General features: G+C 40.8%; 1 protein-coding gene across 3 annotated transcripts in view; it reads right to left on the bottom strand.

Annotated features, from left to right (window-relative positions):
* sipa1l1 (signal-induced proliferation-associated 1 like 1) overlaps positions 1-22,840 on the bottom strand; it is an 83,758-nt gene that overhangs the window by 5,521 nt on the left and 55,397 nt on the right. For 2 of the 3 annotated variants that reach the window (XR_005072418.1, XM_037085898.1), the window contains exons 13-26: positions 16,394-16,973; positions 14,419-14,517; positions 13,554-13,729; positions 12,342-12,629; positions 11,809-11,958; positions 11,033-11,166; positions 7,645-7,742; positions 6,911-7,398; positions 5,057-5,248; positions 4,033-4,201; positions 3,020-3,254; positions 2,579-2,746; positions 2,312-2,423; positions 1,356-1,434 (exon numbers count right to left, since the gene is read on the bottom strand). Coding sequence is in view for 2 of the 3 variants with exons in the window: in XM_037085898.1 (XP_036941793.1) it covers positions 1,356-1,434; positions 2,312-2,423; positions 2,579-2,746; positions 3,020-3,254; positions 4,033-4,201; positions 5,057-5,248; positions 6,911-7,398; positions 7,645-7,742; positions 11,033-11,166; positions 11,809-11,958; positions 12,342-12,629; positions 13,554-13,729; positions 14,419-14,517; positions 16,394-16,973 (2,968 nt within the window). In the remaining variant the exon portion in view is untranslated. The remainder of the gene's footprint in view (positions 1-1,355; positions 1,435-2,311; positions 2,424-2,578; positions 2,747-3,019; positions 3,255-4,032; positions 4,202-5,056; positions 5,249-6,910; positions 7,399-7,644; positions 7,743-11,032; positions 11,167-11,808; positions 11,959-12,341; positions 12,630-13,553; positions 13,730-14,418; positions 14,518-16,393; positions 16,974-22,840) is intronic. The other variant, XM_037085899.1, reaches the window with a different exon arrangement.

Below are 22,840 nucleotides of genomic sequence, written 5' to 3'. Positions count from 1 at the left end.
TATATGTCTGATATTACTAGACTATTTCTCTCAGTTGTTTACTTTGATTTAATAAAAATCCTAATTAACCGTCATTTATTGTGTCCATTCCCAAATCTGTCAGCCTAGCAGCTGAGTTATGACAATATGGATTCCAAACTAGTGGCATAATGGTGTGAGGAATGTTTCTGTAAGCAAACTGAGAAAATGTACTCCCATCTGAACATCACTAGCTAGCTAATTCCTTCGCCAGCATCTTTCTCACAAATTTGCTTTAAGGAACCAGATAGAATCAGCTTGGATCAAATGCAACAAACACACATCTAAAGCATAAAAACTGTTGCTTTTGCGCTTTTTGCCTGGGAACACAGGGGATGTTACTTTAATGTAAATTGGACAGGAGTGTAAGAGTGGATGGAAACCATCTGAGTCAAGTGATTCTAATGAGTTAGAAGTGAGGCGAAGGAGTAAAAGAAATAGTTTGAGTGACTCAAATGAAATCTGAGTCAGCAGTTAACAGAGCAGAAACAAAACAACAGTGGCAGCTCTCCACTGCTGACTGTGTTTTCTATTGAAGACAAAATATTTTATTTACATCCACTATATGCAAATTAACTAAAGCCTTTCATTTTTCATCCCCACTGGCACTTGAATAGAGAAAAGCGGAGCAAGAAAATTGTCTTTGAGCACAACAAAGGATGTAAACCACACATTGCAGTAGACAATTTGGGGTTGGATGAAGGGTGAAGACATTCCCTTGTTAGTAAAATAACAAAAATGCGTCCCCCTTGAGAAACTGCCATTCCTCTCCACTGCCCTGAGGTCACTAATAGGTGGGACACAGTCTGGGTCCAGACCAAGATGCCATAAATTACCATTAAACTTTAATGTAGCATTTATATTTAACTGCCTTTACAGCAGTGGTTTAATGGCCCTGGAAACTTGCAGACTAAATCCCTGTAAATCTTCTGATGTGATCTACTCAGACAATCAAATCTGTGGATAACAAGCATTGTGACTCAAGTCAGTTGCCAAATAGATGCACACACAGACACAAGAGAAGAGACAAGACAAGAGACAACAGCAAAGAAAGTCGACAGTGATCAAGTTCCTAATCAAGATTGGACTTAGTCCCATGGGCAGTTCAAAATCAGTATGTCATATATGAAACTGTGGTGATTATTAAAATATGGATTGTGAAGTGCCACTACTAGTCAAATAAGAGAACATCTTATGAACAAGCATAACCATTCAAAGACATTATATGTTCCAGACCTCTTCTCTACACGAATGTGTTTGAATTTTAAAATTCATTTTTTCAATTTCTTGACAAATTCACAAAACGCCTACTGTCTGTATACTGTTTACTCTCCCACCTTCTTCAGATCCTCCTGGAGCATCTTCACCATGGCCTCCAGCTTAGTTACCTTCCTCTCTAGCCCTATGTGACCCTCACTGTGGAGAAGAAACAAACAAATGCGATTAATAAGCATTCTTAAAACACTCAGTAACAGGGAATGGAAAATTACATTTAGTTATATTCGACCTCAAAACTCGGTGCAGAACCTTGAGAGAGCACAGTTTATACTGTGTGGCCTAAACCCACTACCCCTCGACTTACTGCTCAGTATGTACAGTCTGCACTACATGTGTTCTCTGTGCCTGTGAATGTTTACCTCAGAATTAGAGTCAGAATCTGAATCTGGTTTATTGCTCAGTAGGTTTTCTCATACAAAGAATTTGTCCGGTGGTGTTTTTTGAGCATAATGTAAAATGTAGTAAGTAAAACACATAAAGAAAGCGAAAATGTTGGTTTTGCTAGTCAGGAAGTAGACATGGAAAATAGACTTGTACATACCATACTACATACTACTGTTGCCTGTTGGCATGTTTGTGATATCAAATGCAACACACAAGGAGGAAAGCAAGAAACGTTTACAGGTAATGGAAGTCAGGAGGAGTCAGTAGCCCATATCACTAACTTTGTGTAAGAAAATTGTATAATCTGGTCCCAAAGAGCATGAATGTATAATAAAAATGAAAGTTAAAATACCCTGAGCAAACATTCATTGGTTAATAGTCTTATTTAGCAGTAGTTAACTATGACAAGCTTTACAGACGAGACGGTGAACTATATTTTCCTTTACAAAGTAAAGCAACAGTCTCACTTTTTCCCTTGTGGTTGCAAAAAAGATCTAGCATAAGTCCTGAGGCCACTTGTGTTCCCTGCATATTTCTTGTGTGAGGGCCATGTATCACATTCTCTGTCAGATATTAATAGTGTATGATGTGTAGAAAAAAAGTTCTAAAATGCACAGGCGTATGGCGTTACCTCGATGAAGGCCGTGACAGTGGAACAGGCTGCAGCTCTATGTGTGGTTGCTGGGGACTGGAGGCACCACTGCTTCGGTGGTTCGCATCTCCAAAGACAAAACTTCTTTGGACTGGAAGAAGAGAGACATGGAAATGAACTGACACAACCTTCATGCAGATTTGATTCTATTTTTACCGTTATTTCAAGGATCATAACACTCTTAAAGTCGAGCACTTATTTTAGCCAAGATAAACCACATAAAAGGAGAGACGTATCTGATTATACCGTAATGTGTGTTTCTTTCGGTCTCAAAGGTATTAGCAACGTCCACCAGGTGTGTCCACTCCAAGTTGTCCCTGTCTGAAGATGGAAGAGGCATCAGCTCCGGAGGGAGGGGCCCACGATGACGCTCGACCAAATCCACCAATGATGTGTCAGATGCCGAAAGATCACCTATGAGTTCATTAATCAAGTTTGAGAAAAAAAAAATTAAAAGAAAAAAGTGAATGTAAAATGAATTTCCAACAGTGTTCCTATAACTATCGTGTTTTAAAGCAAAAGGGCAAAGATACACTTGTGGAACTTGAGCCAAATCTACTAACATGACTCACCGAGAATGTACCTTCCTGTTCTCTAAAACGATGACACAATATACAGAACCATGGCTACAAAAAGTAAAGGAGGTAAATAGATAAAAACACCTAAAAACATTACTATCGATCTTACCGTGGAGCTTGACTCCCAGCTTATAGGAGGGTCGCCGGAGGGGAACACCACGCGTGGTGGGTGAGCGTGGGAGGGTGGAGCAGCTGAAGAGAACATCAGCGCCGAGTGCCGGTTCAGCCACTGTGTCGCTCAAGCAAGGAAGACGCTGGCCACGATAGATACTCTCATCTGACAGGGTACGATGGAGGGAGCGACGGTGGCTGGGAGGCTGGCCTGTTGGAGATTTCTGTCCGTGCTGTGGAAGTGGGCGGAGGTGATAGAGAAGTGTTAATGTAAATATTGCTAAAACACAGGATCTACATTCACGAGTTATATCAATCTAGTTTAGGGAGTATGGAGGACCGGAAGGTAGCAATAATGTCTATGTCAACTGAAAGTTGTACACTAGAGAAGAACATTCTGATGAAACAAACAAAACAAAACACAAACAAAATTATCCAAAACATAATGTATGCACCATCCTGCTTAAAATCCTGCTAACAAATGACAAGAAACCGTTTGTGTGTTATTGTTGTTTCAGGTGCATGCTCATTACGCAAACCAGTATCGTTGCCCAAATGCTCCATTTTACATGTCCACACAGATACAAAGAGCATTTAGTGCATTTTAAAAATAGGCATCAGAAGGTGTATCCAAAAACTTTTAAAAAATAGTTAGTTCTATAAAATATCTGTATAAATGCAGATGAGGCCTAAGTTGCTAAAAGCAATTTATATTGACTTACCATTTGCCAGATTTTTTTATGCATTAATTACAAATACATGTTTTTATTTATTGCCTGAAGATGCACATTCAGAGGGTATTGTGTCGAGAGCAGAATACTAATTATTTGATTCAGCCTTGTCTAACCAGGCTCTATCTAGTAAGCTCTTAATGATGATACCAGTATTGCAAAATCTGTTACTCAACAGAAAGACTCACTGAAATCTAAAAGCTGTCAAAACCTTGCCAGCAGCAGTGGCAAGGTTACTGTATTCTTCTCACTACACTGACAAACATGCCTGCAGATGTACCTTTTCCTTATGTCTGCGTGGTGGTGGAGGGCTGTCTGGGGTGCTGTGTCTCTTCACATCTTCCTCTATAGTAGATTTGGCATGAGGCTGGGGCGAGTGCATGTCACGAAGGGAGGGCCTGGCTGCTGGGGTTGGCGCAGCCTCCACTCCTCCTTCTCCTGGTGACTTCCTAAAAAAAAACACAAATAGACAGACAGATATTAAAGAACCACAATCATGAGATAAATAAGACTTGCCACTCTATTAATGCACTATAATGTAATAACAACACTGGCTGGTGATGAAAATCTGTGGTCATTCAGCTTCCACAATACAGCCTTTCATTGACATGTAGCATTCAGTTAATGATCGCTGTTAAACCTTTAGTGTAATATCTTCTTCAACCACAAGGGGGTAATCAAGTAATACACATATTACCACAACCAAAAGGCATCAACAGAGAAGTAGAGTGGGTGGACAAGTATTGGGATCATCTCCTGTCTTTATACAGCAGCTCTACAAGAAATACAATCATGATAAAGCTAGAAATACCACAATATATAAACTGAACAACATAAAAACCTTTTAAAGGAAGCAATAACTATCGGTCAGTCTGACTGGGATTGATCTGTTTTTATCAATGATCCTAGGAAAGCAACACAGTACATAAAATGAGCAGGCAAAAACTAGGTCTATATCTTAAAACGTTACAATTAAGGCTGAAATTACAAGAAAAATGGGAAAACGTTTTCCAATTTCACATATCTCAGAAATGTAATTTAACCGCCAGTTGCCTGATAAGGAGGTAACTGTATTAGCATGAAGTCACAGTAATTCAGTCAGTGGGTTTACTGCTAGAAAACCACACTGACCAGCACCAGCCAGGAACAAATCACTGGAGAAAATTAATGTTTAGATGACATAGTTTTGGAGGGCCTATTGCACCATACATCTTAAAGGATGTGTCTAACTGTGTGCAGTTTAAATACACTGTTGTACCTGGAACCACAATGACAGAGCAACCTTTGTTACTCTTAATCCTTACTTGCGTGTGTCTCCAAAGTCGACAGAATTGATGGTGGAACCGGGCTTCCTCCAGCCAATCAGGTATTTGGACTGAGCTCCCTGGCGGGGGTAGAAGCTCTTGGGCCCAGGGGATGCCGAAGACTGGGATGAAGGGGAGGTGGCTGAAGAGGAGGACTCCTCTCTTGGGGAGCTGTGGCCTGAATGCCTGGCGCTGATGGAGTGAAAAGAAGCAGAGGGGTTACTCCTCTGGCATTGCACTGATATAAGATATACACAAGTTGCAGGATAATCCTGAGTCTGGAAACCATTTTAAGGCAATGACAGGATTTTTGAAGTGTTTAGAGAGGAGAATGTCAATTTAAGAAATCCAATTTGGTCAAGCATAAATAAGTAAATATTAATGTGTAACATTCTAATCATCTAGGAATTTCCAGGTTGCACATACATTACCGAGTTATAGAAGGAACATTTTTTTTATCAAAGTATAACCTGTGGTCAACTCAACATTGACAAACTCATTTTAGAGGCCACTCTCACCCCCCTGCTGCCACTATGCCAGAATACAAATGTGCCTTAAATGCTGGACAGATGATACCCAGGTCATGAACTGTAACTCTATCTGAACGGGTGAATTAAGGCTCGCTCAAACAGGAAGAGAGAGACAGTGGAATTATCTCAGCTCCAGACACGAGAGTTCAGCTGTGAAAAGTCAAACACGTGTTCCAAATTTCCTGGGGCCTAATGTGGAAAGATAAGAGGGAGTTAAAATTACTCCCGTGCTTCGTTTCCTGGAAAGACTTATTGAGGGGGAGGTGGTCTAGTGTGTGTTCTTCTTGGATGAAAAAAAAAAAAAAAATCAGCTTGAGTGATGTGAAATGGAAACATGCCTCACAGATCAGGCAAAAAATAAAGTGGGAGAGGTCAGACTTGACATCAAAAGTAAAATTGGTTAAAGCTGTCAGATGCAACTTTTCTTCAGATTTAAAAAAAAGATGTTGCTTTATTCACTATAAATCTATGCTGATGGAAATGCTCTCACAGCTGTTTGCACTTGGTTTTCCATGTTTTTCAGTGTAATTTAGGTTGTATGTTGTTGGTTGCGTGGCTTTTGGTCAACTGCTTGTCCAATCAAGGTGACAAAATAAATAAATGTTCCTTTAAAGCATCTTACTGATTGTGCTGGCCATTTGTTAGAGATGCTGATTCCCTCAACCTCAGGCAAAATTGTGTTTATTTCAGGGTAAACAGTTCTTTCAGATGAATGAGAAGTGTTTCTTGCAAGAACTTGGCAAATGTTTGAGTTTGTTAAGATACACACAATGTGTTTTGGTGAGAATCACTGACTGTAATCCAGACTGTGGATAGCGAGCCACTGGATAACGAGCAAATAGGGATCAATGTGTTGTTTTCATCCCAGATAGTGTAACAGATTATTGATAATTGCGGAGGACATTAACCAATATTTGGAGTTTGCTTTTAAAAATTAAATTCTTGAGGTGACCAAAAAACCCTTCACATCAGACTGTAAAGGAAAGCCATGTATTGGCTTTGTGTGGAGTTTCCAGTTCCCTATGCACGCATTTGTGCAGGTCTGATCACGGACTCATTTGTGATGTGTTACCAATCACAATAGTGTTGTGGGCGTGGGACTTAGTGAGACTTAGTGAGACCAGAGAGTGGTGATGACAAACAGAGGGAGGCAGCTGTATCAGAGCCAAAGTAGGACATTATATAAATTTGTTTATATGTTGAGCAACTGAACAAACACAACACAGATACTTTAAATCAGTAAAATGCTGATTATCGGATCCAATGATTGGTCTATCCACAATACAAAGCACCAGTTCCAAACCACAAAAACACACAAACAGACCTCGAGTGCGATCCAGCTTCACTTAGACTGTACGTGCTGCTGTCTCTAACAAGGAGATGAGTAGGGGGGGTCCGGCCTGTTCCGTCCATACTCCTTTCTCCTGGAGGTCCAGGGGACTCAGCGGCAGCAGGTGATCTCTCCAGCATCCTGCGGCCTCCCTCGGTGGGGCTATGCCATGGAGACACTGACCGCTCCCTGCTCTCTCTGCCTCCACTGGGAGCCAATAGGGAGGTGGTACTGCCATGATGAGAATGGGGGTGAGAGTGGTGAGAGGCTCCATAAGAGCTTGTGTCAATGCCGCTGTCGGCCGAGGCCCCCTGGAGGTAGCCACCTCCTCCCAGGCCATTGGGCTCAGTTTCACCCTGGTCACCACTGGAGCCTCCACCCGCTCCCATTTCGTACCATTTATCGCTGTCGCTGTGGCCCCCGCTGGAAGCTGTGCTGGATAGAGTATTACTACTTGAGTGTCCGGAGTAAGGTCCGTCAGACTGCCAGAAGAAACAGGAAGCGGAAGAGCGAGAGGATATGACAGAGGGAGGTTTCCATGTTAGTTAAAACATCAGTGTTTCACAGATAATCAGTCATTTGGCGATGAAAACATCACTGAATGGTCATTACAGAATGCACTTTGAACCTCATACTAACAGAGGTTTACAAAAAGCGAACAAACAAAACTGTGCCTAAAAATGTGAATCCATCCAAGTAAACCATGTAAAAGAGATGTACAGTCTGACCTGGCTACTCTTCTTCGGTGAGATGTGGATGACCTGCTCCTGCCTCTGGATGCGGGGAGCTCCTGAGTAACCTGGACCAGACTTGGAGACTGGGGCCTCTGCAAGAAAAATTCCAAAGAACACAGCTTGGGTAAGTGACAAACACATGCACAGACCCTGCGGGACAAACAAATGATTTGCTGATGAGAACAGAGAACTTGTTCTGCTCTCCGCTCACTTGTGTGTATTTTGCTACTACAGCACTCATGCTTCCAGGAGGCCCTTAGTGCTGACATTGTTTTCATTCTGCATCTGCAGTGTCCATGAACAAAAACACAGATCATTTGTCATCAAACGCAATGCACATCAAACAGAAATGTGTCCCCGGACAGTCCCTGCTGGCTTTGTTTGTTCTGGGCAAGCTGTGCCACATGAGGGAATGTGTGTATGTGGCCTGAAGCAAAACTCTGGGTATAAATGGGACTGTTGTGTAATTGTCTAGATGTTATGCAACAAGATACACAGAGCGGGCAGCTAATGACCACAGCACCATGAGAGGGAGAGTTAAGGGAGGTATCATAACATCTGCTGGGGTGGATCTGGTAATGTAGTGAGCTCCTCTATATCTCACTTAGAATATTCATTACGCTGCAGCCCATAGGGCTCTGTGCACTAATTAGAGATGGTTGCACGTGTGCATGCCTGCTTCTACGAGTGCATGTGCATATATAGACTATATGTGTGTGACATTTCTCAAGAGTTTTTATAGATGTGATTGGTCAACTAAATGTCTTGTTTTGAAACATGACAAACCAAAAGCACGATTTCTAATCACCTTTGTTAAATGTGTGCCCTCCAGTGGGCCTTCCTGAACTAGAAACACTGTTAGGGTAGTTAACATTGCTGTGCATTCTTTATTCTTTAACAAGATCCCATTAGTTTCCACAGAGTAGTCGCCAAACTACCTAGGGTCCTTAAAAAAATAACTACAAGAAATCAAAACAAGGAGTCTTGTGTATTGCTCCATTGAAAATTGTACATGGGAAGAAACGTCATGACAAACAGAAAATTATCTGCATCTCACCACCCAATGCATGAATTAATCATAAACCTGCTACAAGGTTACAAAGGAAAATGGACCATATGCGGTAGAAGCAACAGGAAAAATCGTTGCAATAATTACTGGAATGTAACACCCTATATAGGCTACATTAAGGGCTATGGTAATGTTTTTTTTTTTCAGTGTGTGACTGGAACTGAGTAACACAAACTAAGAGAAAGAGTGAGTATCCTGCCCTCTGCATGGCTTGTGTTATTTCTGGACAGAGCACAGCCACATCATCATTGCTGAACAGGTCAAGGGGGTAAAAATGGGAGGAAGAGGAAAAGGACAGAACCCTAAACCACAGAAACGGCGAAGTAGCCTGTGAAGGGCCGGACACTTGGCCGAAACAGGGCGAGCTGGCCCGGCCTGCATTGTTCCACCCTGACCAATAAAGACATAAGTGCTATAAACAACCACAAAATGAGAGAGTAGGTCCTTTCTCTGTGATTGTGGCAAGCAGAACAGGTTGAGGGCACGGCTGAAATGTAGGCTGGTCAACAATCAACCAGAGCAACATTCTGCTGGGAATCAAAGGAGCAGTAGAGGAGCATGTGGTCTTGGTGGATCTCAGAGGCCAAGTGGTAAACAAGAAGAAAACTTCCAAAAACAGTGCACGAGAGAATTATCGTAATTAAATGAAAGCCAATGTACAAGAGGATAAAAAGATGAATGAGAGGCAAACACAAGTGCCCGCAGAGAGTGAGGAACTGACTGTAAGGAAGGGAGGGAAGGAAGGAAGAAAAGGCACACAAAGAGAAGGTTGGCCAGCTATGTCAAGAGGAAAGAAAGGAATTTTTCCCCTTTCTCTCTCCTTTATTAAACCTTAGACTACCAGAAAAGAGAGTCTGTCTGCAGAGACATCAAGACGTTCTCAGTTAAATAGCAAAATAATTCACAATCTGCAGAAGAGGAGGGCACGGGAATGCTGTTTATAGACAGGGTTCGTATCTCAGCTCTTGAAGTGGCGCCAAAAACCTGGCATGAACAGATGAGGAAGTCTATACAATACACACACATATCTGCCATTTCAAAGCATTTAGCAAAACGGATAAATATGGATGATTATTCTCCTGTGCTGTCGCCTCCTCCCACGCTTTTCAACAGTGAAGTGCCCTCACATTTCTCCCATATAAAAACATACAGTACATTTACATTGCAGGAAACATTAGAATCTACTATTAGTATTATGCTGCTGCACCTTCACTGCATTAAATCAATTAGTTCTCTACAAGATATAGGCTGTGTTTCAACTGCATAGTGTATGACAGAAAGGTTTGGATGAATTCTACATTAGCAAGAATTTCTAAATATGTGCACATACTCAGATGCCCCGATATGCATTGCATTGTGAGGCAGACAGTTCAAGCACCACACTGCATATATATATATATATATTTTTTTTTTTTTTTTTTTTTTTTTATATCTTCAGTTGAGAAATCAACTGTGTAGATTTTAAATATTGGCAGTTTTATGAAAATTGGTGGTGAATCGAAAATGTGCTTGTTTGTTTTCAGAGTTTAGTAGCTCAGCGAGTGCAAGTGGTGGGTAGCTGGCTCGTGGGCTGGCTAACGCCTCTCTTATCCCTCAACAAGTCACCTCAACAAATGCAGCAGATGACTTCAGCAACAATTCTGTCTACTCTATTGTATTTATTCTGTTTATTTTCAATTATTGAAGTTAAGTGCCTCTTTAGGTAAACTGAAAGATAATGTACATAGCCAGAAACAAAACCTCCTCCTGGATCTTCTCATTTGCAGTTGCCCTCTCAGCTCAACAGCCTCCTCTTCTGCATCTCATTAAAGTACGATGACAGTGCATCTTTAATCTTAAAGGGACTCTATGTAACAATTTGCAGCAATTTATATCTGTAAATCAAATTTTTATTGGCTATACATGAGAAGATTCTAACATGACACAAAAAATGAAACCCTCCCTGTCTCCCTTGGCTGCCTTTACAAGCCTGTGGACTGTTTGTTTGAGTTGTTTAAGACTGGTGGACTGTGGATTGCCTCATCTCAGTGCTTCTGTCCGCTATGCTAACAGAGAGCAACTTTTTTAAAACAAACTTTAACTTCAAAAAATGATCTCTACAAGGTTTCTTTATTTTCCCTTAAGGTGACTGGTCATGTCATCGACCTAGTGGTGTCATGCATGTAAGGTTTGCTTGAGTATTATTCATTATGAACAGTCTGCAGATAACGGCATACTTAACTGCTCATTCAATAGGCAGCGAGCAGTATATGTAGTTGGCAGGACAACTACTCAAGTACATTAACATGTCATTTCGAACACAGTCATATTCACCTGTTGACCCTCGCTCACCACTTCCCCCGTCCTCCATTCTTGACCAATTGGGAGTGGACTTCCCACTGGAGCTGCCTTCTCCGACCACCTCTCGTCTCTCCCCGGACATCGGCGAGTGGCGATTGCTTACAAACCTGGTGAACGAGCACACAAGCATGAAATCAGAACACTGAACACAATTTTTAGTTTTTATTTTTTTCACCCCCAATCAGCTAAATGTGTCTCTCCACTGATTTAAAATGCAGAGCTAGAATGGATGGAATGACAGATTTTGAAACACAATACATTTTCCCACAGGCAGTAGTGGGTGGAAGTAAAAAAAAAAAGAACATTTTCAAATAAAGACCTTCTGTCAAAAGCATTATCATAGACAGAGACACTCAAATGCTATCGTTTCATTCTCCTACACCAACGTCAGACACTGTTACAACTGTCAAATTAATCCAATCTTAAGCCAAATTTTGCTATTTTAGGATAAAACTAAGTATGAATTTGATAACTTCACTTTAGCTTGGTGGATATGAATAAATCATCAGCTTCCTAAATGTAAAATGTGTTCCAAGATAAGTGAAGGTATTGTCTCTAACTGCTTTCTAAAGATAAAACCGAGACAGTTAACAGTTAAAAGACAACATGATCCATCAGTAACAGCTGCATAAAAAAAACATGAAACATGAAATTTGCTGCTCTTCATACACTTCTCTGATTTGATGCACCATAATTTGCATTAAAAATACCCTGTCATCTATACACAATCTCCCCCCCCCCTTCCTTACTGCTCAGGCATGGACTTCTGTCTCCAGTGAGCAGAGCTTCCGGAGGCGTCACTGGAACAAGACAGGTTGCTGGGAGAGCTGCGATTGTGAGGGGAACGACCCAACGCCAGGGAAGAGGCCAGGCTATAGCTCTCACTGCCTGGAGACATCCTGGTAAACGAACAAACACATATGCACACACAGGAACTGTAAGAATTTACGGCTATGTGGAAATTGAGGAACTAAAGGAAGATGAAAGAAACACAGCAAGTCATTGTAGGAACAAAATGTTCTAGGTTGTTCCTTCAGAGGAAATTCCATTGATTGCCATGTTGCAGGCACGCTGGTTGAAAAACATACATAATTACTTAAAAGCTTCTGCTTAAAAATCAGCTACACACTCAACAGCTGCCCTTCAGGTGCTTTGCTGACACACTAGCTTGCAGAAAATGAAAAAATAACTCAAGCAAATACTACAATACTCCAAATATACTCCTTCTAACATGAATATTACATTCCAAAAATCCATATCTATAAATCCAAAGAGCTCTAACCTTTTGGTGTCCAGGGGCCGGCCATCGCTGCTGACACTGCGTGGGATGACTGCGCCCCTCTCTAGCCGCTCAGCTGACAGGGTCTTCCCCACTGAGCTACCCAGGCTGATAGCCCGGTTGGGCGTGTGGGGCTGTGGCGAGGCAGTCAGTGATTGCTGAGGGCTGCTGGACGTCCTCTGCCACTTGTTGTTGTTACTGCGGAAGGGGAACTTGTACTCGAAGGAGCCACTATCGCTGCTGCTACCCTTGTAATCTGATACGGGCATCCGATAGAGCTCTGAACAGCCCCTACAAACAGGAGGAAGAACATTTTGTTTGAGAATCAAGTGCTGTCTATGTCTGTGTCAGCAAAGTTCACATGACTTATGTTATTTTTTTATTTTTTTTTTGCATGGATTAGAAGGTTGGAAATAGAGAGTGACAAATCTGAAGGATTACATGCAGTAGTATTTTATCTGGTGTCGTAGAGCTCCCATGAATTGGCGAGTAGAGTATATCTGCCTCAGCATAGTTCATGTTTCCTGTAAGAACAGGCAGCTAGGGAGGGACTTGTTGCAAATACTGATTAGCAGCCGTTAGCTACTGATCAATTTCTTAACAAAGTTCAGGGGATCTTAACATCTCCTCAGCACTGTAACTGGCCTCCATTGCTTGCATAGACAGCATACTGACTTGGCCTGGAGGTGTTCACTGAGTAGTTGCCAGTTAGCAATATTTAGCAAGTAAAGCTATCTGTCCAGAGGACAGCCGAAGGAAAACCAGACAACAAGACGATCCGGTTTTACCTATTTCGGTGGATAAAGTGTTTTTATAAAAGCTGTTTAAGTTCTTTTGTGACAAGTTTTAAAGTTGTCTTTGAACAGTTATTTGTGGCGCCTGGTTGTCCTCTTAGCATCCTTCAAATACATTCTTGGCAGCATCATGAAATCATTGCAGGATGAGTTACCAACATTTTCGTATTGTTAAAATTGCTTCTTTTTGTTTTTAGCCATTGTTTTACCTCATATTATTTCTATACACTAGAGTTTATACAAAGACTGAAGTGTTAAAATCTCCAAAAAGACTTCATCAGTGTAATAACTTGACTCCTGAAGCACCACAGAACAACAATTGTGTGTGATGTCTCTCCAGATAAACAAACCAATATGTTAATATGTAAGTGGTTAGCATAAAGAATTTTAGGCAAACAAACAGCATCCTATCTCCACATACCTGCGTGGAGTGGCGTCATCATGTGGTGGGATGATGACGACACGCACTGTCACTGAGGTTCGCAGGAGATCAATCATCTGCTCATGGGTCAGTGTTGCAACAGCAACTTTGCAGATTTCTACCAATCGGCTTCCCTGTCTCAGTCCTGCCTGCCAGGCATAACCATACGGCTCCACCTATTAAAAACAAAGTTTTGTTTAATTACAGCTGCATTGGAGGGATTAAATAGTTAATGGTGGAAAGAAAATTATGTACTTTTCTCCACTGAAATAAAAAAGCAATCTTCTTTGCTTTCCTTTTGTGTGATTTTGTGTAACATGAAAAATTCTAAACAGCACAGCTTTTTATACTTGTATACTAGATGCTCATTTGTAATCCAGGCAGAGGAAACAAAGATTTCTGAGGTTTACATCTAACCTAAAGTACTAAAATGCCCATTCATTATATTAAGAATCATTTTCATTTAAAATATAGGTATTTTTCAACCACTTTTTGTTTGATATGTACTCCATCAAAAAGTTACCCAATGATTTTATGCCTCCACACAACATTCAATTTGCTATTCTTGAGTTCATTGTTACCAGAATATTATTATTTTGCAGAACAATATGATTTCATAGTGAAGTTGACTCTTGACTTTTGGATATAATCATTGTTTTCAAATCATTGAAGTAATTCCCTTAACCATTTCTGAGAAATAATGTACATAACAAAATAGCAAAGGGTATATCATTCTGTTAACCGGTAGACTACGGCCAGTAAGGCATATTCATATCTGCAATGTAAACACAGATTGTGCCTCAATGAACTACCCTGTTTTAGAGTACACTTTCAGAAAAACTTTCAATTATGGGCTGACAGATACCTCAGCCACGATGCCTTCATAGTTGACGTGGAAGCCGAGTTGCCCAAGGCCGTTTCGACGAAGCGTCATCTCTGATGTCTCACAACCCTTGGTCAGGAACTGGACATAGGGAGAGCAGAGAGATGCAAAAAAGTACAGATGAGAGATGCAATGACAGGAATGATCAGGTGAGGGATAATTAAACAAAAAAAATAAAATAAAAATGGTGGCAAAAAGTTGCAAACGTATCCTCCACAACGTCAGACAAATTTGCACAACCGCATTTTTATGTGTAGAAATCTTCAAATTGAATAGTAGGGAAACATAGGGGATTAGATACACAGAAACACAGACAAACAATGAAAGCAGGTGTCTCTTGCTGTGACACTTTAGGCTGTGTTCACACAGAGATGTTTTGCTTAGGATAAACATTTTTGAACTTCATGTTTTTCATGGAAGGATGCGACTCTTCAGGCCGGGTGGGGTGCACTGCAAAGTGGCTGCGCTTCTTTTTTCTCAGGGAGTCGTGAAGAAGTTGAAAATAGTTGAATGTTGAAGGAGAAACAGCCTGTATCACTTGTCAAACTGCAAAGGGCAACCAATGAGTTGACAAAGGACATGGTAAAACCAATTCTCATTGTAGATGACTTTTTCATTGTGGTCAGTCACAACTCGTCCTTCTCTCTCCCTCTCAGGAAGTGCCTAGCGGCTTCAGAGCACCTTGCATTTCTCCGTCTGAACAGGATGTTAGTAAAAGCTCTATAGAAGTCAAACTCACAGGGAAGCGTGAATAAATCATGCTGCAGACTAGCACCTGATAGGAATTGTTATGATGCTCTCTGATGTTTTTGAATGTGTGCGTGGGAGAAGAGAGTACAAGAAAAAAGGCAATGATAAGGAGCAAACAAGAGGAGGAAAAAAAAGAGCAGAGAGAGAAGAAAGAGAGAGGGGGAGACAAGCTCCAAAAAGCGGGTGGCCCAAGGCCACTTCCCTTCTTGTCTCTGGCACCGAGGTAGTCCAAATGATTGAAGATTAACGCCAGATGCATGAAATGCAACATGAAAGTGATACATTTCTGAGTCCTGAGCCAAATAACAGTGTGAGTGTGTGTGTGTGTGTGTGTGTGTGTGTGTGTGTGTGTGTGTGTGTGTGTGTGTTATGATATGTTAGTATGCATGTGTGCAAATCAAAGATGGTGGACTCAGTCCAGGTTACATAAATACATTATAAAAACCATCAAACACACACATACACACACAGTTTGAACGTAGGGACAGGCTAGGGAAATGAATGTATTCTAAAGCACTGATGATTACATAAGAAAACACCTTTTTTTCCAACCAGTTTCCATGGAAACAGCTAAGGAAGAGCTAGCACCACTTCACTGTCTGTGTAGGTGTAGAAGCCATTAGGAGTATGCTGTCCAGAGGTGTTTCTGAAACTCCCACCAATAAGCTGAGACCAGTAATAAGAAAACAGCTTTGGCATGCAAACAAAAAAATGTTGTCATTCTTGCAGACTGACAGCCAATAATAAATAATTGGTGAGACTGTGAGTGGGCCAGGTAAATGATCAATGGCAGACAACAGCATCAATTTGGTTTCACAGCACTTGCTGTAATGAATGAAGGTTTGTCACTTCTGCCATCCTTTGGTCTTATTCAGAGACTCCTTACAACAACAGTTATGACACTCATTTGGTTTCAGGGACCAAAACATCATTATGCTGACACTGACAAACCACATTATGTCAGCTCTCCTGGGAAATAAACCTGGCACCAGCTGGCCTAATTTGATTCTGAATGTGTGGTTGCCATGACCTCAGCTATGACAGCAGAGGGCAGGGAGACTCACAATTGTCAATGACTGATGTAAACAACAGCAAATATCTACTTATTAAACATATTTCAGCAAGAAGTGGTCTTTTAATTTAATTATGTAAGTGTGTAGAACCAATCTGTAACACATCTGTAATGTTTTGCGGTGTGTCCTCTCACCTCTAAACGTTTAACAACCTCCTTGAAATCCTCAGTGTTATTACTGATACTTCTCAGAGACACACTGTCTCCACGTTCGTAGAAAATCCGCAAAGATGCAGGGCTGCTCAGCGTCCAGCCGATCACGTCCTTAGTGGCACAGTTGAACACCACAGCCTTGGCCTCCTGGTCCAACAAGATGAGAAAGTCATTGGAGATGGCCAAAAGGGCTTCCAGTTCCCCTCCGGTCCCATGATCTTCAACGTGGACCGGCCAGGTTGTAGCTCCCAGGCTGCGCAGCTCTGCCCCTCCGTACGGCCTACTTTTCTCTTTTTTCTTGTGAGCCAGTGAGATGAAAGGGAACTTTCCTGAGGGGTCGATGGGAGTGCTGGTGGTGTGGCGCTCAGCCAGGTCGCGCAGATACTCCTGGTGTGTTCGGGTGGCCATGGCGCGGAACTTGTGCGACTTGTGGGCGGCGTTCTCCGCATTGATGACCTTGGCCAGCAGGAAGTCCCGGAACACAGAGGACTTGGGAAAGGTCACGCCTTCTGGGATGAGGGGGCCAAAAGAGGGCACGTCTTTGGAACGAGTGACCGCCACACTACAAAGAGAGGAGCACAACAAGGAAATGAGTGCAGAGAAGAATTGATGTTTGAAGTGGCAATAGATTAAGAGAGTAGAGAGCAGAGTAATGTAATGGCTTAAGAATAATGACATCATTGTTATTTTAATTGGTTCTCAATAAACCTTGGTTTGGCAACATTCTATCTGCTTTCATGTCTCCTTTAGGGACCAACTGAATAAGTTAACTCTCGTTTTGTTGGAAGATGTTACAATGACGAAAATGGACAGTGATCTAGTTATCTTTGCTACAGTGGTTCCAACAATAATACCACTTATACATGCTGGGAGGGTGATGTCTGTTTCCATTCTAACAAATCGTTTGTTGAGTATTGACAAAGAATCTGAACAATTTAGGTTGGGTTTTTGGTTCCAACATCAGAGATCGTATGGCCTACATTCTGTCTTTTATTACACAGTAAATCTACTTAAAATGTCACAACACATTCAAGTCTGAAGCATTTATTATTAAAATGTATTCATGCTGTTCACTCACTTGAGTATGAGAACATTAAAGACACTATTCTTGGCTTCCAAAATAACTGTCAACTATCTGACCACTGTTCATAACAAATTTGCTACTGTGTGAAGACAATGAGTATTTGCCTGTTCCCATTACTTTAGCATGTGCCTTATTTACATGTCCTATACCTCCTGTTTTCTCTGCTCTCCGTCTCCCTCCTCCTCATCCCCCTTTTCCTTTCACTAAGTCCCTGGAATGGCCATCTGAGGCTGTTTGCCCTGTCTGGTATGTCAGGAACTCAGCTGAGCAGCCATGGGGAGGAAGGAGAGGAAGCAGAGTTGAAGAGGAGGATGATAGGAGACTGCTATTCCAAATCTCCTGCACAAATCCCCAGAAAACCCAGAGTGAGGGAAAAGGAAAATGTGGCTGAGAGAGGACTGTGTGGGCCTCTCCAAAAAACACAAGAGAAATGATTGCTGACTGGAAAAAGAAACTAAATTGTTTTACTTCTATGTGAGACAAACAGACTTACAACCTGGTCTGTGGAATGTCTCCGTCTAGAGCAGTCAACAACAAAAAAGGCTTACTGTGCCCTGAAATGAGCAAAAACACAACGGATCTCATGTCCTGATCTCAACTTTTTGATCAAAAGAGCTCAATCACAGATCCTCTCTTAGGTGATAATTAACAGCTGACAAGAGTAGCACAGGAAGTGGGAGCCCTCATCCCACATGCTTCCCTGCTGACATGTATCAGCACCCGGTGACACCAGGATTAATCGCTTTGTCTAATAAGCAACTAAAGTCAATATGCCACCCACATATTTCTAAACATACCTCTGTGACACCCCGGCCTCACTGGAGACGTGTGGTGTTCAATTATAATAACCGTCAAATTGTTGACACCTCATTTCCCACATTTCCATGTTTGTGGCAGACAGAGGTGAGAGAAGAAGTCTGTTTTTTTCTGGTTGAAATTGCCTCTGAGAGCAAGACAGACTCCTAGAGTACACTGTTGATAAATGAATGGTGGGAGTAGCCTCAGTAGTTACTACTATGTCAAAATGTTGCTTGCACTTCCCACATGGCATATGTACTCAACTCTCACAGACTAAAACAAGAACGACAGAAGAAGGTAGTGTGTGTGCACATGTGTAGGTGGAGGGTCATACAAACATACAACACGAACGTCCCTACAGGTACTGTGGATGGGAATTCGTCAGTTTTTATCTAACTGCGGTGCATTTTCAATTTGAACCTTATTTCCCTCATTTCTATCTTCACAGAGAATGATTCCAACTGGTGAATAAAAATTGCATCACACTGTCAGTTTGAGGTACTTACTTTTTTATGAATTGCCTTGTTTGTTTGATGCTATCTGTTAGGCTTCTTCTACATTCATGTCATAATAGAAAAAGTGGAAGAAATTGATTTTGTCCAAAGAGGCTGAAAGCATTACCATACATTACTGTGCAACTAAGGAGCCTGTGTGTTTTGATTAAAAATCAAGGATAACACGCACCACATGCTGTATGAAAGCGGGTATAAATAATCAATTCTCTTTGGATTTTTCCAGAGACTGTTTCACTCCCCAATTAAGGAGTTCCCAAGCACTAAAAATCATTTCCAATATATTTGATTTGTAATTAAATCAGAAGGTGAATTTAAATGCTTATTCCCACCAGTCCAATTTGGTGTACAACAAACATACTAGAACATGGAGAGTTCTACTTTCTATGTTCTAGTTATAGTGACTACAATCAATATCTTTAGGGGTCAACGGACTTAACAGTTAATTGTAATCTCTATGGAGTTTCAGCGTATTGTTGTGGTTTTTTGGGATGCAAATTTACTGTTTTGGTTCGCTCTCCTTGCCCTCATCAGCATAATTTCTAGTTGAAAGAGGAAGCTATTTTTAGTAGGAGCTGCAAAAGCCCACTGCACCAACTGGCCAGAACCAAATGACTGACAGACAAATTTAGAGACTTCCTGGGGAACACAGTGGAGCATGAAGCCGATAAAGAGCAAGTTCGGTTTCTCAGGAATAGGTGAAGACCGAAACAGAGCTAAAAGGGGAGTTATCTGAAAATCAGAACAAGCAGTTGCCACTACAGCACACAATACAAAAGCTGAAAACAATGTATTGGCATGATATCAACAGAACAAAACCTCGAAATGAAAACATGAAAACAGAATTCTCCTTTTAGCTGGCTTTCTCCTTGAAGCATTGTTTTTATGATTATTACTAGCATATAAAATCTTCATTTTTATACTGACAGCCAATACACAAAGTAAGTGACATCTCAATGCAATGTTGGCCTGCTTTTCTATAGATGGCAAATGCATCATGAAAGGGTTTTCACAGAGGATCAGCTGAAGTGGTTATAAGCAGGCTGAACAAATAATTAAAATAAAACGCAACCTTTTATTCGTATTCTTCTCCATCACTACAAACATCACTCAATACATTACACTGGGGTTTTAAAAGCACTTGTACTGATCTCAAACACCTGTGAGTCAGTCAACCTGACATGTGACTCATGAAGGACAGAGACATGTGATAGAGGGAAAGAGGTAGATGTATGGAAGCCAGAGAACAAGACACAAAAGAGCATTAAAAAAAAACTGAATGAGAAAAAAAAGACAGATCGAGTGAGATGAGGGTGAGAAAGAGAGAGAGAAGGAAAGGAGGATGTAATGCAGTGGGGACTGCTGGGCTGTGTGACTGCTTTGTGATCCGCGTGGCAGGAGGTTTGTCAGTAAAAATGAAAGAGCACATTCCTGTGGTTTCAGTGATTTGTGGTCTTATAAATATCCAGTGTGTGGGCAGCTCCGCTCTTCCAGTATCCACGACCTGCTGCCCACTGAGCCAAGGCAAGAAAAAGAACATGTCAATACCTATTGAAGTGGGTGGCTCAGAGGTGTATTGTGTGTGGGTGTGGGGGAGGTACATATATCTTGTTTTTGTCTACCTGTGACAACTAGTCCATTTATGTTTTACAGTATTTAGGTTTGTATAACAGCCTTGGCACATGCAATAATGTGCTCTCAACATCAGAATAGAGGTAAGAGATCGGGGAATGAATGTGAGAAAATAGACAGCATTGAAGGTGGGCGATATTACAATTTTAGATCATGATCATGATTTTGAAGTTGTCCACAATGTACTTTTCAGGCAAATGTCCTCTTGCTTCTGTTTCCAAACCTTAAATAACCTTGTACACTAGCAGATCTGGGGTATGCAAACAAACCAAAAGAAGGATTCTGCCAACTAGATGAACATGCAGATTGGATGGATTACTTCATGGTGCATGACATATGGAAAATAATATGTTAAGAGTTAAAGCTTGCAACATGGCAGAATAGGAGATGTCTAATGCAAAAAACTAATTTTAGTGTTGTCAAGAATACCTTTTTTTCAATTCATATCAATTCTTGACATTTAAAACAGTTTCAGTACTAATTTTATCATTACACATTTACCGGATTTTCTACTCCGGACTGAAAATACGACAGAAAATAGTTATTCTGGATTTCAATCTAAATTCAAGTTGGTGTTAGAAAATTTTATAAGGCAGCAACCTACAGAACCTGTAGTTAATGACTATGGGAATTAGTGTTTTCTATTCCTTGTCACTGTCATAACACTTGTAAGGTACAGAAAACTGCAAAGTGAAGATTAATAAGCACCCCACATCACGTGAAATTGTCATAACAGAAAATTAAACAGAATGGCACTCGGTACAGGGCACAACTCTTTAAAGATCAAGCAGTCCACTTTGGTATTATCTCACAGATGACAACCACCCAAATATGCCTCGTTTTTAATGATCTATACATTAATTCTTGAGAAATTGTGGGAAAACACTGTATCACAAAATGTTAAAAAAGTGAGAGAAATTCCTGGATTCGTCCCTTTATCTGGATCTGCACCAAAAACATGACCTTGTTGATGTAGGTAACAATCAAACTGAGGTCATTTCTGATATCATAAAAAATATATTCACTATGCATCACCCTCTGGTCTGTCATACAGTTACTGTTATCTCATACTATGTAAAGTTAGTCTGTCTTGTTTAGCAATAGTGACATTACTGTGGTAATGTCTCTAAAAAAAAAAAGACCTACACAATACATATTTCAAATAGGCATATGCAAGCATTCAGCACTGAAGACTTGGCTAAGTGAACAGAAATTGAAAACCATTTGAAATGTAGCCATAAAAACATCATTACATGAGATTGGTTTTGTAAAGTTGTTTGGAATTAAAGGCAGTTATACTCGACACTAACAGCTTTAGAGCAACTCATAAAGAACAAAACCAAACTTATTTCACTTTTAGTGTGTTAATTCATATTCTTACTTTTAAATAATTTGGAGGAAAAGGAACAAATGCACCCGACATTTTAGTTGTTCTTTTAACTAACAATGTATCCATACAGGATACATGGTTCTTAAAAAGTTTAGAGGGCAGAGCCATACTAACTAAAATCATGAAGTGTGCTATATTTCCCTGCCCTGCGTGTACGTGAATTTTCTCTAGAAGAAAGAGTGAACACACCAAAGCTTCAAAGCATCCTTTACTTAGTAATTTTGACATTATGACTCATGGTCACATTCCCTGTGGTGTCTGAGAATCATTATTTACATCTGAAACCTGATTTAATATTTTCACCTATTTTGGGTGTGTAAAATTAGTGTTCACTTCAGAAAACTTAATTCAAATTACTGAATCATAGAAGCCACGTGAATAGTTTTTGCTCTATATTCACCCTTTTGCTGGGCTTTTTGTTCGTGTGTGTGTTGTTGCTCAGTAATGAAGTAGCCCCATGGGGGACAATTAAGACCTCACACAATGTGCTCAAACAGCAATTAAAACAGCCATCAGTGGAAGAGAGAGGAAGAGTCATAGAGCGCAAGATAAGAGAGAATGACAGAAAACTAGATAACAAGACAGAGGCGAGAATAAACAGAGAATGAAATGTCCTTCATAGTTGAACAGGTTTTAAGAGGAAATAGAGCAAAGGCAGAACACTCATTACTTCTTAAAAATGATTCCAGGCTGGCACTTTCTATTGCATATAACACGTCTCTGACAATGTGGTAATAAATCGTGAGCTGTAGAGAGGGCTCTCAACAGTCACTACCTACTCTGTGAAGGAGTGATGGAACTGCAAAGGCAATAAGAGATGTAGAATTTTTTCGCGGCAACAGATAAGAGCATTATTGTTTCAGCAGTGCTGGGAAGAGATTCATGAGGGAGAAGTCACAGGCATCGAAAAAACTCAGAAAGTCAAAATTATTCATCTAGACTTTGTTCTACTGCCTCTGACTGCACTAGTTGTAATAAGATGCCAGTAACACATGTTTCAATAAAGAAATTCA

The sequence above is a fragment of the Acanthopagrus latus genome, chromosome 22, assembly GCF_904848185.1.
Source record: "Acanthopagrus latus isolate v.2019 chromosome 22, fAcaLat1.1, whole genome shotgun sequence".
Taxonomy (NCBI): Eukaryota; Metazoa; Chordata; class Actinopteri; order Spariformes; family Sparidae; genus Acanthopagrus; species Acanthopagrus latus.
This window is presented reverse-complemented; position numbering and strand designations above follow the sequence as displayed.